The 15,426-nt window shown below is 41.2% G+C and overlaps 1 protein-coding gene across 7 annotated transcripts in view; it reads left to right on the forward strand.

The window, feature by feature from the left end:
* Positions 1 to 15,426, forward strand: part of F13A1 (coagulation factor XIII A chain) — a 461,954-nt gene that overhangs the window by 388,522 nt on the left and 58,006 nt on the right. For all 7 annotated transcript variants that reach the window (XM_065544470.2, XM_065544473.2, XM_065544474.2 and 4 more), the window contains 2 exons: positions 2,248 to 2,422; positions 4,893 to 5,031. In XM_065544470.2, coding sequence (XP_065400542.1) covers positions 2,248 to 2,422; positions 4,893 to 5,031 — 314 coding nt within the window. The remainder of the gene's footprint in view (positions 1 to 2,247; positions 2,423 to 4,892; positions 5,032 to 15,426) is intronic.

Raw genomic sequence — 15,426 nt, forward strand, 5'->3', positions numbered from 1 at the left:
TATACGTGACCTTTTCTGGCCAGTTTGCATGTCATCTCCCTCTGTTAGGCCCCCAGCATCACCACCACCACCCTCCAACCTAACTGATAACTCCCTTCCTCAGGTTCCCACTCTACCTCTACATTTTTCTGTCTTAATATGAGTAATCTTTACTTCTACTTGATTGGTTTATTGTCCATCTCTCTCCAGGCAGAAGGTCTTATTCTTACTCAAATGTACATTTCCTATATGCTTGTTGACTATACAAGTGATTGGTGAACAACTGCTGAGCACCCAGTCTTTGCTAACACTTGGTAAAATTCAGAAAGATGAAGATTTTTTTCCTTTGCTCCCGATGAACTGATAAACCAGTGGGGAAGGCAGACTTCTCTACAACTAGACACACCAAGTCAAAAAGAGGGGTCTAGGCAGGTGATGAGGCTGAGTTGTTAGTTGGTGAGGCGGCAAACACAAAAAAGCTCACCATGTTTTAATGTCTCTTCTGTGATTTTCATAACCAAAACACACATGCTTCAATCATGTGTTTCACATTGCTTACTAATGTCTTTGCATTATAACTCAGACCTGCGCTTCTAAACTAATGTGCACACAAGTCACCCAGTGATCTTGTTAAAATGCAAATTCTTATTCAAGAGTTCTGGGAGGGGCCTGAGATTCTGCATTTCTAGCAAGCTCCCAAGGAATGCCAATATTGCTGATTCGTGAATGCCTCAACCAGCAAGGCTCCACACTATTGTAATGTCAATGTAAACATTGTTGAAATGGCACCAGTTTTTGGAAAAGCTCCTGGTCTCCCTACCTAGACTCTTCTGACTGTAATTAAACATGATCAACATTACACCAAAAGAGGTAGATTCAGCAGTGCCCAGAAAAAAACTGGCAAGATGCCTTGAAACTGTTACCTCTTGGCCTTTGTTTTATTATCTAAACACAAAAGGTCTTTGCTCCTGCACTTTAGGTCTGCTGCTACAAGATGAGTGTAGTCTGAAGGTGTGGCAGGTTTTTTCCAGATATTCAAGATTGCCTTTCTCTGCTAAAGTCTCTTCCATATTTAAACCATAACATCCCAGGCTCTTTATGGAAATAGAAATACCTTCTAAGAAAACTCTAAAACTTTAATCAGTTTAAACAATCATAAAAATAATACTTAAGTGAATTTTACAAAGGAAACAAGAAGCTCTGGGCCAGGCATGGTGACTCATGCCTGTAATTCCAACTCTTTGGGAGGCTGAGGCAGAAGAATCACTTGAGCCCAGGAGTTCAAGACTAGCCTGGGCAGCATAGGGAGACCCTGGCTCTACCAAAAAAAAAAAAAATTAAATTAGCCGAGCATGCACTTGTAGTCCTAGCTACTCGGGTGACTGAAGTGGGAGGATCACTTGAGCCTGAGAGTTCGAGTCTACAGTGAACCATGATCGTGCCACTGCATTCCAGCCTGCGTTACAGATCGAGACCTTAAGAAAAAGAAAGGGAAGAAAGGAAGGAAGGAAGGAGAAAAAGGAAAGAAAGAAAGAAAGAAAGAGAGAAAGAAAGAAAGAAAGAAAGAAAGAAAGAAAGAAAGAAAGAAAGAAAGAAAGAAAGAAAGAAAGAAAGAAGAAAGAGAGAGAGAGAGAGAGAGAGAAAGAAAGAAAAGAAAAGAAAAGAAAAAGAGAAAGAGAAAGAGAAAGGAGAAACAAAAACAAAAAATCCTCTGTAAGCATCCCATGGGAATCTATTTTCTTAACTCTTAATGATTCCATGACAACATCTGTTAACTTTTTCAATTCATTAGAATCTACTACTCAAAATGAAAGTCAAAATCCATTAAACCACTAATTTCTCATTTGTGAGTTTTGAATTCTCTTTCCAAGTGGACAAGATCCCTACTAGAGCTTTTATCTTTTGTAGGTCTTCTTCCTCTCTTCCCCACATCGTTCTTGAGCACTATTCTAGCCCAAACCAAGTGTCCTGTGTATGTCTTCTTCCAATCAGGTAGCTGTCACACTCCTCCTATCTGCCATTCAACTTTGCCTTGCTATAATAGTATGCTATTTAACAGGCAATCTTGGTTATTTGGTCTCCTCTTGCACATTTAGTTTTTGCACCTTTTTTTCTGACAACGTAATGGTAAATTGAACAGAAGTGTACTCTTTTCACTGGGCACAACATGTAGAAGGCAATGGCAGCCATAGCTTGCGCCATGCATAGCCTGGAGTAGACAAACCTAAATGAACTTTCTGCCTTCTCACTTCTCATGGACTCATTTAGGTGAATGCCAAAGATGATGAAGGTGTCCTCGTTGGATCCTGGGACAATATCTATGCCTATGGTGTCCCCCCATCGGCCTGGACTGGAAGCGTTGACATTCTATTGGAATACCAGAGCTCTGAGAATCCAGTCCGATATGGCCAATGCTGGGTTTTTGCTGGTGTCTTTAACACATGTAAGTATCCAATTGAGTAATTTCTTTTTAATGTAAAGGAAACTTCACTTTAAGACATTTTATCGATAACCTAACAAAGAGACATTGCAGCCCCCGTTGGCACTATGGAATTTATGGGTGAGCATTCTGGGATGTAGTCAATGCATCATTAAATTGTAGTGGGCCAAATATGCTCATAGTTTCTCTTTGACTGCAGAATCTTTATAGAAAGAATGATAGACTATTTCCTGTGTAATCCATCACTTAACACCCGAAGAAATAGAGAGTTACAGTAAGAAAGTTGAGAAAAAAGCCATTTTCTTTTCAGTCACCACATTTTTACAAAACTAAAACAGTTAAAACTAAAATAATAAATAAGGAAAGATATATAGTGCTTATTTGTCATTGAGAAGTTGTATAAATATGCATATTCATTTATTATTGAGAATTTTATAAATATATCTGCTTAATTTTAATCCCAGTTATGGAAGGTATTATAGCAGGTGGTCTCATATTCATTTTTACACGTCTCAATGCCCCTGAGCAAATTAGAGATCAGAACATAATGAACAATCTTTCCCTCTCCAGTTTCCCTACTGGTTTTTAATCCACCCAACATCCAATCTGTAGAGGAAAGTATATGAGAACAGAATTATTCTCTTTAGCGTCATGCATCATTTTTCAAAGTGGCATTTGCCTCTCTAGACCCAGATACTATTACAATTAATTCAGTGAATATTTTTTAAAATACATTTATTTCAGTGTGTCTTCATCATTGGTAATGATTTTCATCCACAAGCCATTTCTACAGCCTTGGAGAAACATTAAGCTCAAGTTGGGGTGTCCCTTCTGCCTGCTCATTAATAATGTTTTACCCAGTTAACATTTTTTAAATCAAAAACAAAGGGAGGGGCTAGAGGCTGGAGGGAGGTCATTTTAAAAAATGGTTACAAAACCTGCTTGTTTTAGCTCAAAGTCTCAACAGTCTAACACTTGGTGATCGAAGTTAAAAAAAAGTCGTGAGTTTTGTTTTGTTTTCCCATAGTATCAAACAGGATAACATTATTTTCTTAGCCATTTAAATATAACCCAGGGAAGAAGGAATATGTATTTCTTCGGAGCAATAAAAATCAAAAGTATAGTCCCCTAGAAGCATTGGTCTCTGAAGTTTCAGATAAAAGCCTGAAATTCATGGTAGGTTAAAGGTTGGAGGTCATCCCCTCCCTCGAGGCTCCCAAGTCAAGACAAGGTAAAAGATGCCCAACAGAAGCAACCACTCTTGTGAAATGATTTTAGGAAGACAGAAAGGACCCAAGCCCTCCGCATGCCTACAATTTCACTATGCCAGTGTAATTCCTTCATCACAACCAGATAAAATAGTGAACACTTTACATCCATTCATGTCTTTGGCATAAAAAGCAGGCTTTGTGTGGTAAATTAAGAAAAGGCAGAAACACACTGTGGGGAAGTCACAATGAGAGTAAACCTGAAGATGGAAACTGGGGGAAGGAGAAACTGGTGCCCTAAAGTCAAGCCTCACTTTCTTGAAATTATTGAGTAAGGCAGACTCTTGACCAAGTCGTGTCTGGGATAATGTGAATTAGTGTTCAGCCAGAAACAGAGTGAGAGTTGCAATCGTTTTATTGGTAAGACCCTGGGTGAATAGGGCTGAAAATCAAGAGAGGAAGATGGGAACAGGAGGCCTGTGGCAGCTGCCAATATTGTTTGGGGCATTAAGATCCCCTTTAAGGAGGGGAACCCTTGAATCTCTACCAGACTCCCAGTTTGGACTTCCAAGGTTGTTCTGTTGAAGGAGGTGGGTAGTCTTTGGTTAAAAATGCTAAACTATTCTGAAGGAGAAAATTAAAAGGCAAGCCAAGTCATTAATCTTAAAATTGTCAGCTGAATTATTTTCAATGAGCCCTGATGTCTGGCATCCTGGGAGCCAGGGAGGGCATTTGGATTAAGTTTAATCAATAGGTACATATGGCAAGAAAAGTATCCGGGTAATTTATTATCTAACAATTAAAATGAATCTGTGGTGTCACCCTCCAATGCGTGTTACAAAAGTAAATTCTGGCCAAGAGAGCAAATTCCACCAAGGACCTGCTCTGTAAATTCCTAACTTCCTATTAGTGGGTTTTTGAAATTGTATTTTCAGGAACATTGTCCCATTCATGGGACTAAAATAATACTATGTTGATGATCATAGCTTAGAAACGAAACAATTAGAACCCTGTTGGGATTCTACTCTACTTGGCTTCATTTGACACCAGCTGCAATTCTGAAGGATCCAACAGCAAAATTGCTCTCTACTGCCCCCATGGGGTTGGATGACCACCCTTCTCCAGCATGCCACATTTGAGGATAACATGTCCAAAGGGCTTTTCATATTGGTCAGGAAGGAAGTCCCCTACAAGAACGCTTTTTTTCACTGTGTGTTTATTAAATTCTGGTGATGTGTTTGGCTGTGGTCTGTCCTTTCCTGTAGTTTTACGATGCCTTGGAATACCAGCAAGAATTGTTACCAATTATTTCTCAGCCCATGATAATGATGCCAATTTGCAAATGGACATCTTCCTGGAAGAAGATGGGAACGTGAATTCCAAACTCACCAAGGATTCAGTGTGGTGAGTTTGATTGACAATGGCATTGGTTGATGTCACATTATAGTAATGTTACACATTTACCACAAGATAGACTCAGTCTGATGTTTCTTTCTGTTCTGTTTTGAGGACCATTCAATAGCATAGGCAGAAAAGTCTGGTTGTCAAAGAATGTCTTAGCAAATGAATTAGAAATGTTACTGAAGAGACAGTTTGGGTTCCTAGTGATAAAAATCAATCATTCCTTATAACAGCAACCACCAGAAAAAAGGTCACAGTTTTAGCTGCTGCTTATGCCTATACTAGTTCCTCTCTACCTTGATATATTAATCTTACAATTAATAGCAGAAGTATTGGAGCCAAGCGTTCTCCGGGTCAGTGCCCTAGAAGTAATAGAGCTAACATTTATTAAGCACTTACTATGCATCAGTCTTTGTGCATGCATGATCTTATCCAATTCTTCTTAGTTTTATCAAGTGGATGTTATGAATATCCCCATTTACAAATGAGGAAACTGAGGCCCCAAAAGGCTTGCTCACAGTCATACATCTGGTGAGCTGGGAATAAACCCAAGTGCTTTTGACCATTAGCCAAAACCTTTTAAATAACTTCAGCATTATAGGATTTCCTTTTGAATGTAAAGATGAGATTCTCCTTGATTATATTGTCACCTTTCATTGAGATATAGAAATGGACGTAAAGCTGAAATTGTTCCCCAAAACCAGCAGTGGGGTTCTCTCACTGCCCTGAACCGCTTTACCACAAACTGGCTAGAGGGAGCTTAAGATCCCAGGGAATTCCATTTTTCCTTGAGACCCCCTAAGTCCAAATCAATACACTAAGAAGAAAGGAAAAAAATCCTAAGAGTTTAAATATAAATAATTTTTATCAAGGTCTGTGTGGGAGGAAATTGGAGCATAAGTGCCTCTGCGGTCAGACATTGAGCTAGGTAGAACTTCTAAGCCAAAAATGAGTCTCATGCACAAATAATAAAGCTAAAACACACTGTCTGTTGTAAAAGCATCCAAATGGGGATGGTAGGAAGTTATAAGTTCAAAAAGTTAGAAGTGCCTGAACTTCCTTGTGTTATAGGAATGGATCACAGTTGTAGGAGCAGTACTAACTCACCAGCAGAGGCACACATTCATTGGAGAATGTTGAAATGAAATTGCTGAATGAGTAGCAAAGTGCTACCATGAATTAAAAATAGTACGGTTCATTGGAAGGGAATGAGCTAAGCCATAGTAAGCTGGAGGGCACATGTAAGACAAAACCTTGTCTCTGTAAATTGAACAGAAATATAAAGAACGCTTTAAGCCTACAGAATTATAATATCTCAGCCCTGCATGTATATGGAATGACAAAACAGACCAAAATAGTTACCCAAAAACTCGTTGCAATTGTTAAAAATGACAAAAAGATAGTTATTTGGCATTCTCCATATCTTTTCCTTACACACACACAAACACACACACACAGCCTTTGTAGTTAAGTGCAGTTCAAAGTTATCCTTCCCAGCTCTTTGACAGATACCTCCCATCATCAAATAAGTCCCTATGGGGCACTCCAACAAATAACCCCACAGGCCCTAAACAGAATTAATACAAAATTGTGAAGCTAGATCTTGCTCTTGGTACCCTGTCCTCTTCAATCAGGTCCCTGCTCCAAATTACTTCCCCTTTCCCTGACACCGTTTGTTCCTTTGTTGCCTTACTCAAATACCCCATCACCCTGGGACTGTACTTCCTGGCCTGGGACTCCCCACCCACCTTCCACTGCAGACCACTGCCTGAGACTTCTCTTCTCTTCCTTTGCCTGTCTTGTAGTAGGTTTTCAACGCATGATGCCTGATCAGATGCTCTGACTTACTGCGGGGCTGAGGCCAGCACAACTCAGGACGTTCCCAGACCATGAAGCACAGGGATTAAAGGGCTCAGTGGGATGTGAGGCCAAGGTTTGGCTCTGTTACTGCCCAAGCTGTGTGACCTTGGGCAAGGCACAACCTCTCTGTGCCTCTTTTCTCCTCTAAAGCGAAGAGAACAATATTCCCTGCTTCACTCAGCACAGAGCCGAGCATAACAGGTGCCTAATGAACGTTAGCTGCTATTATTGCCTTCATTATTAGTCACACAGCTGGAATTTCTTGGAGGCAATATGTTTCCATCAACCCAAGTACATCAAAGTGGTCAGAAAAAGAGGGATGCCCAGTGTCCTAAGATGACTTCACTATTTCTGTTACATTGGGGTACTTTTAATGAAGAAGCGGACACTTCGCCTCACCAGTGCAAACACCCATGCACCTTAGAAGTTATAGGTGGTCCAGGAAAATAAGAGTACGGCTAAGACTCTCCTGGATTGAGGAGGCTGGCGATGGCTGTCCCCAGACATGTCAGCCAGGGCATGATCGCCACAGTCACACCCCTCTGTCAAGCTCTGGCTTGGGCAGCTACTTGCTGTGTGGCTTTGAGAAAATGATTTCACTTCTCTGAGCTTCATTTTCTTCATCAGTAGAATGAAAGTAATCTTAGTAGTTACCATTTCCTGCTGGGGTGGCTATAGTGATTAAATCAGGTCATCCAGGTAGAGTGCTTACCATAGAGGTGGGCCTGATGCTGATTCAGTTAGTAAGAAGCAGGGGCTGCCTGAGCATTAGGGCTGGTGAGGAAAGGTGAAGGTGAGGGTGAGCATGGAGGCTAAACAGGGGCTGAGGTGGGGGTAGGAATGATTTGCTAGGCACCAGCTGACCTCTGTGAGGTCAGGCTGGCAACACGTGGCCTGATGGATTTCCTAGCAAGGATCTCAGGAGCCACTGGCCTCATACTTACCTCCCTCCACAGGCTCTGGTCAGACACACCCATCTCAACCTGTCTTCCCCGCTCGCAGCTGGTATGTGGCTGGGGCCCCTCTCCTCTCCAAGTAAAGGAGACCTGAGAATTATCTCTCATCCTCCACCATCTATTTTTTCTTCAACACTCAGGTCCCAGTGGTCCACATTTTGTGATGAATCAATTTGTCCAGTTAGGTCTTGGTGACTCAGGATGTCCTCTTCTCCATGACTCAGCCAAAGCTCATCCTGCCAAATCCAGAAATCAGCCAGTAGGGAGGCTCAGAGGAAGACTTCGTACAAGAGGGTGTATTCTGCTCGCCACACTCCAGAGCCAGGAGTGACAAGTTTGGCTCTGTCTCTTGCTGTGACCCTTCTCGCCTTATTACTGCAGACCATCAAGGACAGGCTGCTTCCTGGTTTGCCACCTTAGGTCCCCTGCATGAAGGAGGTTTCCCTCCAAGAGGGAGCCTCACCTCAGGGGGGCTACAGTTTTGCAAAGAGTGGCCCCACTGTTGACACCAACAGAAGCCATGGTCTGGGCTCCTTAGCTGTTCAGGAGAAGGCTGGGGACTCAGGAACCTCAGAAGGGCACAGCGGGCAGAGTAATTAGATCCCAGGGTAGCAAATGAAACCCCAAGTGGGCAAATGCAAGGTAGCAGATCCCAGAAGGAGCAATTTTGGCCACCTGTCCCCAGCGTGCTGATGAGTTCTGAATTATATGTAACCTCTGGGGGGAAGGCCACTAGGAATCACTGTGGACAGTTTAATGCAGACGCTTGCTCAATGTTTAGCTGCAGTGCAAACATCAAATAGGAATATGAGGGCTCAGTTAGGAGGGAGTCAGAGCTACTCAGAGGGGCAGGGGGACAGCAACGGTTTGGCCTCACCTTGGAAGAGCTCAACTTGATCACCTCATTATACAAAGGTCACAGTCAAAATGGAAACAATTTTAAAAGACAGAGATGGTGGCACTTACTAGGATCAAGAAAGATTTTTCAATGAAAGGCTTCCCTCCTTCTAAATGAAGAAGCCTCCCTGTGTTCTTTTGCTGGAGTGAATGTGGTCTGAAAGGATGATTCTGGGTGAGGGTTGGTGTCCTCCTCTCAGCTTTTCCCCACCAGAATGCACCCATCCACAGGGGGAGCAGTGTCTGATCTATTTTATTTTTGTTGTTTTGTCAGCCTGTAACAGTGTACAGGGCATAGAACAAGCACTGAAGAAACAGAATTGGTTGGAAAAAAATTTTAATGCATAAAAACTCCATGCTGCAATGGGTGGTCTTAATCTATAAACAAAGCTTTTTCAAAGTATATTTTAGAGCAGAAATTAACCAGTTTTCACACCTGGGACACTGCCCTAATCAGTGTGTAATCCTAATTCTCATGCCCTCAGTACTCATATGGTGTTTTACACATTGTAGGTGCATTTTTGAAATTGAGACTGTTCTATACATTATTTTAGATGCTCTGTATGACTCATCTAGTTGGACTTTTATATTATAAAATTATCTTCAATTTTAATCACTGTCTGCAAAGCAGAAATGATCTAAACACGAATTCCAAATAAAATAGTATAGAAGAAAAAAATCAGAATATAGACCAAACTGCTTAAAGTGCTTAAGGGTTTGTAAAAATATCCCATAATGCATCGTGGTTGCCAATTCTGGACAGTTATCGAAGATGTTTATTTTCAAACATTTTCTTGTTAACTGTATTTCTGGCCAAATTGGTTTTAGGAAAATCACTTGGAGTTAGACCATGAGCCTTATCTTTAGAGCACTGAGAATATACACTGAAGGCACATAATAGTGTTGGAAAAAAACATTATTTGCCACCTTCAAAGAATAAAACTTCAAAGAATAAAAGTAGCTCATGTTCACAAAATACTTTTTTTTTTTTTTTGCAATGCCCTGATTTAAGTGCTGACATGTATCAATTTACTTCTACCTCTTAACAGCATGTTAAGGTAATTACTGTTATTGACACAGTAACTTAACCAAGGCCCCTGCCAATAAGTGGCAGAACCTGAATTACAAACCTAAGGGGGCTGACCCCAGAGCCCACTCTTTTTAAAATAACGTCCTTATTGACCAGGCATGGTGGTTCACATCTATAACCCAAGCACTTTGGGAGGCTGACGCGGGAGGATCACTTGAGATCAGGAGTTCGAGATCAGCCTGACCAGCATGGTGATGATACCCTGTCTCTACTAAAATTACAAAAAAATTAGCTGGGCATGGTGGTGCATGCCTGTAATCCCAGCTACTTGGGAGGCTGAGGCAGGAGAATTGCTTGAACCTGGGAGACAGAGGTTGCAGTGAGCCAAGATCATGTCACTGTATTCCTTTAGCCTGGGTGACAGAGTGAGACTAGGTCTCAAAATAAATAAATAAATAAATAAATAAAAATAATTAACATCCTTATTAAAATATACTTCACAGCCTGGCACAGTGGCTCACGCCTGTAATCCCAGCAATTTAGGAGGCTGAGGCAGGTGGATTACAAGGTCAGGAGATTGAGATCATCCTGGCTAACACAGCAAAATCCCGTCTCTACTAAAAACACACAAAAAATTAGCCAGGCATGGTGGCAGGCACCTGCGGTCCCAGCTACTCGGGAGGCTGAGGCAGGAGAATGGCGTGAACCTGGCGGAGCTTGCAGTGAGCCAAGATCACGCCACTGCACTCCAGCCTGGGCAACAGAGCGAGACTGCATCTCAAAATAAATAAATAAATTAATTAATTAATTAAATTAATAAATAAATGTGTGTGTGTGTATATATATGTGTATATATATATTTCACATACTACAAAATTCACTCCTTTAAAGTACACAATTCCATAATTTTTAGTATGTTTTTATTTATGTATTATTATTATTATTATTTTGAGACAGGGTGTCTGTCACCCAAGCTGCAATGGCAAGATCATGACTCACTGCAGCCTTGACCTCCCAGGCTCAAGCAATCTTCCCATCTCAGCTTCCCTAGCAGCTGGGACTACAGGCACACCCACCACACCTGGCTAATTAAAAAAATTTTTTTTGTAGAGACGAGATCTCACTATGTTGCACAGGCTGGTCTTGAACTCCTGACCTCAAGAGATTCTCCTGCCTCAGCCTCCCAAAGTGCTGAGATTACGGGCATGAGCCATGGCACTGGGCCATTTTTAGTATATTTGTGGTCTTCTATAACCATCATTATCATCAGATTCCAGAACATTTTCTGTCCCCTTTGCCATACCTATTAGCAGTCACTCCCCATTTCTCCAACTCTGGCAACCTCGAATCTACTTTCTCTCTCTATGGATTTGCCTGTTCTAATCATTTCCTATAAATGGAATCAGGTAATATGTGACCTTTTGTGTCTGGCTTCCTTCACTTAGCCTAACGTGTTCAAGGTTCGTCCGTGTTGTAGCACGTATCAGTACCTCATTCCCTTTCATTGATGAATACTATTTCATTGGGTGGATAAACCAGATTTTATTTATCCATTCATCCATTGTACATTTGGGTTGTTTCCATTTTTGGCTTTCATGAATAATGTTGTCATGAACATTCAGGTAAAAGTTTTTATGTGAACATACGTTTTTTAGTTCTCGTGGGCATATATTTAGAGTGGAATTTCTGGGTTGTATGGTAACTCTATGTTTAATTTCTTTTGGTGAAGTGCCAAACTGTTTTCCAAAGCAGCTACTCCATTCTGTATTCCCACTAGCAATACACAAAAGTTCCAACTTCATATTCTTGCAAATGACTTTTCTGTTTTTTCTTACTATTATTATAGCCATCCTAATGGGTGTGGAAGTTTTTTAACCCTCTTCAATAATCATGGAGATAATTGTACAGAATTTATTATAGAAACTTTTTTATACATTAGAGTTATACAAACAAATACTCTCAAAATTCAACTTTTCTTCATGTTCAGTCAGGATATTAATTCCTGGCTTGCTATGCCAGAGTGGTAAAATGGGGTAGGGTTTCATTTTCAAATGAACCCAGCAGAGGGAACCCAGACGTGCTCAGAAAGGACTTTGTGGATGGAAACTCATTCAGTACTCCTGTAGTGTGTATGTGAGTGAGGACATCTGGACCGGTGTCCAGCCAGGATGCCGTGGTAGAACTGCATTTAGGGTTGGTGTCCTTTCTGATGGGTTGCAACATCCATTTGGTTCATGCCTGTGTCTGAGCACTTATTAATGGTTCTGACTACCACTCCTACTACACATACACCTCATAGTTTCATGGTGAGAGTTACAGCGCCTCTCAAAGTGCACCCTGCCATCTGCGACCCCCTCCATCCAGGTCTCTTGTGCTGTATTTAAACTGTGACTTCTCAATGAGACTTGTAAAACCCCTGGCCCTCACAGGACAAGCAAGAACAAACACATTCATTTATTCTTTTTTCTTGGCGGCCAATTGATTCCTACAACAACATCCTTTACTGAGCTGGGATGCCTACTATGGCGCTCTCCATTTATCTCCCGTATAGCATTGCTATGCAAATGAGGCCATTCATGACTGGCTACGCAGGGTTTCTTCAGGTGGCTCCCAGCCAGAGGGAACTGAAGCAGCTGAGCCTCAGAGAGGACAGGGGCACTGGCCTGGTCTCCACCTGACTGGACTGCTGGCCTTTGACGTGACGCCAGTGAACATCCAAATGCCCCTTGCTGGTTTCAGCACTCCAACAGCCTCAAACAATGAACAGCTGCGTTCTAAAATAGTGTCATGCTCCCAGCTCCATCAAAGATTCCTGCAGCATGCCTCCTTTCCTCTGAATAACTCCTTCCTGTCATCTTCCTTCATTATATTTCCTAACTGACAAGTTTTTTTCTCAGTCCAGGCTTTCATTTCCACTTTGAAATGTCTTGTTAGACAAGCCTCAGAGTCTACTAAATTGTTCCCACTTCTTTCCAACAACTCCCACCCCATCCTATCCCCACTGCCCCTGATATGGCCAGAGCTTAATAACCCCAGGATGTCCTGTCATTATTGTCAACAATATTGTTGTCTGTATTCAGAGTGTATTAGCAGAACCAGAGAGGTAGGGCTACACCCATCTGCTACAAATACACAAATGACTTGCAAGACAGTGCCTTTCTTTCACCCCCTGCCAGTTTTGCTATAAAAGAATTCAAACCCTTGGTTTACAGTTGAAGCTGGTCCAAGACATCTCCTCCGGGACTTTCTCTTGATCTTATTTGTGCTCTCCCCTGAGCCCTAATAAAGCTGCACAAACAAAATTACAAGCCCATATCTCTTTCTTCCCTTTTAAGAACTCCTTTTCTCTGAAACCTTTCTGGACAGATTGTGAATGAGATGACCCCATGGACTGTTTAAGCAGTTAGCAAAGTTAAGGGCAGTAAAGGACTCGTTGTTTAAATTAACCACTTTATTTTCTTCAAACACAGCACCGTGAAGCCCACGTTGGCCTCAGCTGTGTTCTCTGTCCAGCTCTTCACCACCCCATGGGCTCCTATGCCTCTGGATATGACGTTAGCCAGAACCAAGACAGATTTTCAGATAACTGCAGTCAGTGTTGGCTGGGACTGTTGTCCCATCTTAATGCTCAGAGTCCTCTTCCAAACTCGTTCAGGTTCGTGAAAGAATTCAGTTCCTTGCAGCTGTAGAACTCATAGATTCTTCTATCTTCTTTGAAGCCAGCAGGATAATGTCTCTACTGCATTGAATCCCTGACTAGCTCTGTCTCTGGTCTCTAGACTCAGACTTAACGGGCTCATCTGAGGAGGCCAGACCCACCTGATCATCTCCCTTTCAACGAACTCAAAGTCAACAGATTAGTAAACTTCATTACTTCTGCAAAATCCTCCTTGACACATAAAGTAACATAGTCACAGGAGTACTAGATTTCACCGACACTGAGGGGGGAAAATTATACAAAAGGAAGGGTAGTGGGAGTCATTTAAAATTCTGCTCTGCGTGTGATTTTTGAAACACTATTATGCCATGGACATCTTTCCTGCCTAGCCAATATAGATCTGCATTTTTATGGCTGAAGAGCATTCTATTCTGTGTTTCAAAATACTCGATCACATATTGGACAATTAGGCTGCTTCCAATTTCCCTTTCTTACATCGTGATGAACATTCTTACATAACACACTTGTCTTCGCATTTGTGTGATTATTTCCTGTGCACAAATTCAAAGCACATGGATCTACTGAATCACAAGATAAACTATGACGTCCCATGTAGGGTCCCCTGGCAGGGGACGGTGCTGCTGTTCTAGTGAAGTACCGCCTTTGGTGAAGATTCTCTGAGTCCTTTGCACAAATACTGCTGAATTATTAGCATCCTTGAAAGGAGCTCTAAAAATGACGAGCTGTCACTGCACGGAACACACAGGAAGAGACAGAAAGCAGAGATGCGTTCTTCACTTGTCACCTGCATCGTTATCCTCCCAAAAGGTTGTTCTCATCTTGATTAAACAAGTCTCAATGAAACGAGGCCTCTATTTTCATTTCTATGGAAAGAGGCAACAAGGAGATTTCGAATTTTTACTTTAAAGGGACACGGTACATTTGACTGTATAGTGAGAACTCAAGTTTCAAATGAAGGCTCTGAGAACTAGAAAACCATGAATGTTAAAGAGAAACAAACAAGCAAAGGTTTACTAAGACCTTCCTTGCTAGATGTCCTCATGATTTATTTAGCCAGCACTTAGTGGGCACCTCCTAATGACTGGGCTCTGCTCTAGTGCTGGAGATGTGGAGAAGAATGAGACCAGCAGAGCCCCCAAAGTGGATTTATGCACTCTACAAATGCATAATGAAATTGCAAGATGAAAACGGAAAAACTATTATGGATCTAGATAAAGAAGCTTTAGAATAAAAAGTAGCTTTTCAGGAATCAGTTGATATTTTCCAACCTGGAGAATCAGTAGATGAAATTAGGAAAAGTCTGTATGGAAGGAATAAGTATTTGAGATCAAATATACAACATGGTGGCTATAGTTCATTATACTATACTGTATATTTCAAAATTGCCAGGAGAGTAAATTTCAAATGTTCTCACTACAGAAATAAATATGGGAGGTAACTGATATGTTATTAACTTAATTTAATTATCCCACAATGAGAGTTGATATTATATATATATATTCATATATAAAATCATCACTTTGTACCCCATAGTATATACAATTAAACAATAATTATGTGTCTATTTAAAAAAAATAAGGACATGCTAAAGGAAGTTCTCCAACACAAAGGGAAATGACACTACTGTATATCGAAATTTAGATCCTCTGACACGTGCGAATTGTAGCAAAAATGCTAAATATCTGGGTAAAATGCCCACGCCTGTAATTCCAGCACTTTAAAAGACTGGGGCAGGAGGATGGCTTGAGGCCAGGAGTTCAAGATCAACCTAGGCAACATGAGACTCTGTCTCAAGAAAACAAAACAAAACGAAAAATAGGAAAAGAAATGTCTGTAAACATTAGTCCCTTTCATGGAGGAACTTGGAATATAAAAACTAAGCATCCTTAAATAGAATTGTGTAATGTCAGCCAAATGGAAACTCTTGAAGCATGGGTAACTTAGGACACAATTCCTAGTCATTCCTGAGTGGAGAG

This window comes from Macaca fascicularis, chromosome 4, assembly GCF_037993035.2.
Source record: "Macaca fascicularis isolate 582-1 chromosome 4, T2T-MFA8v1.1".
Taxonomy (NCBI): domain Eukaryota; kingdom Metazoa; phylum Chordata; class Mammalia; order Primates; family Cercopithecidae; genus Macaca; species Macaca fascicularis.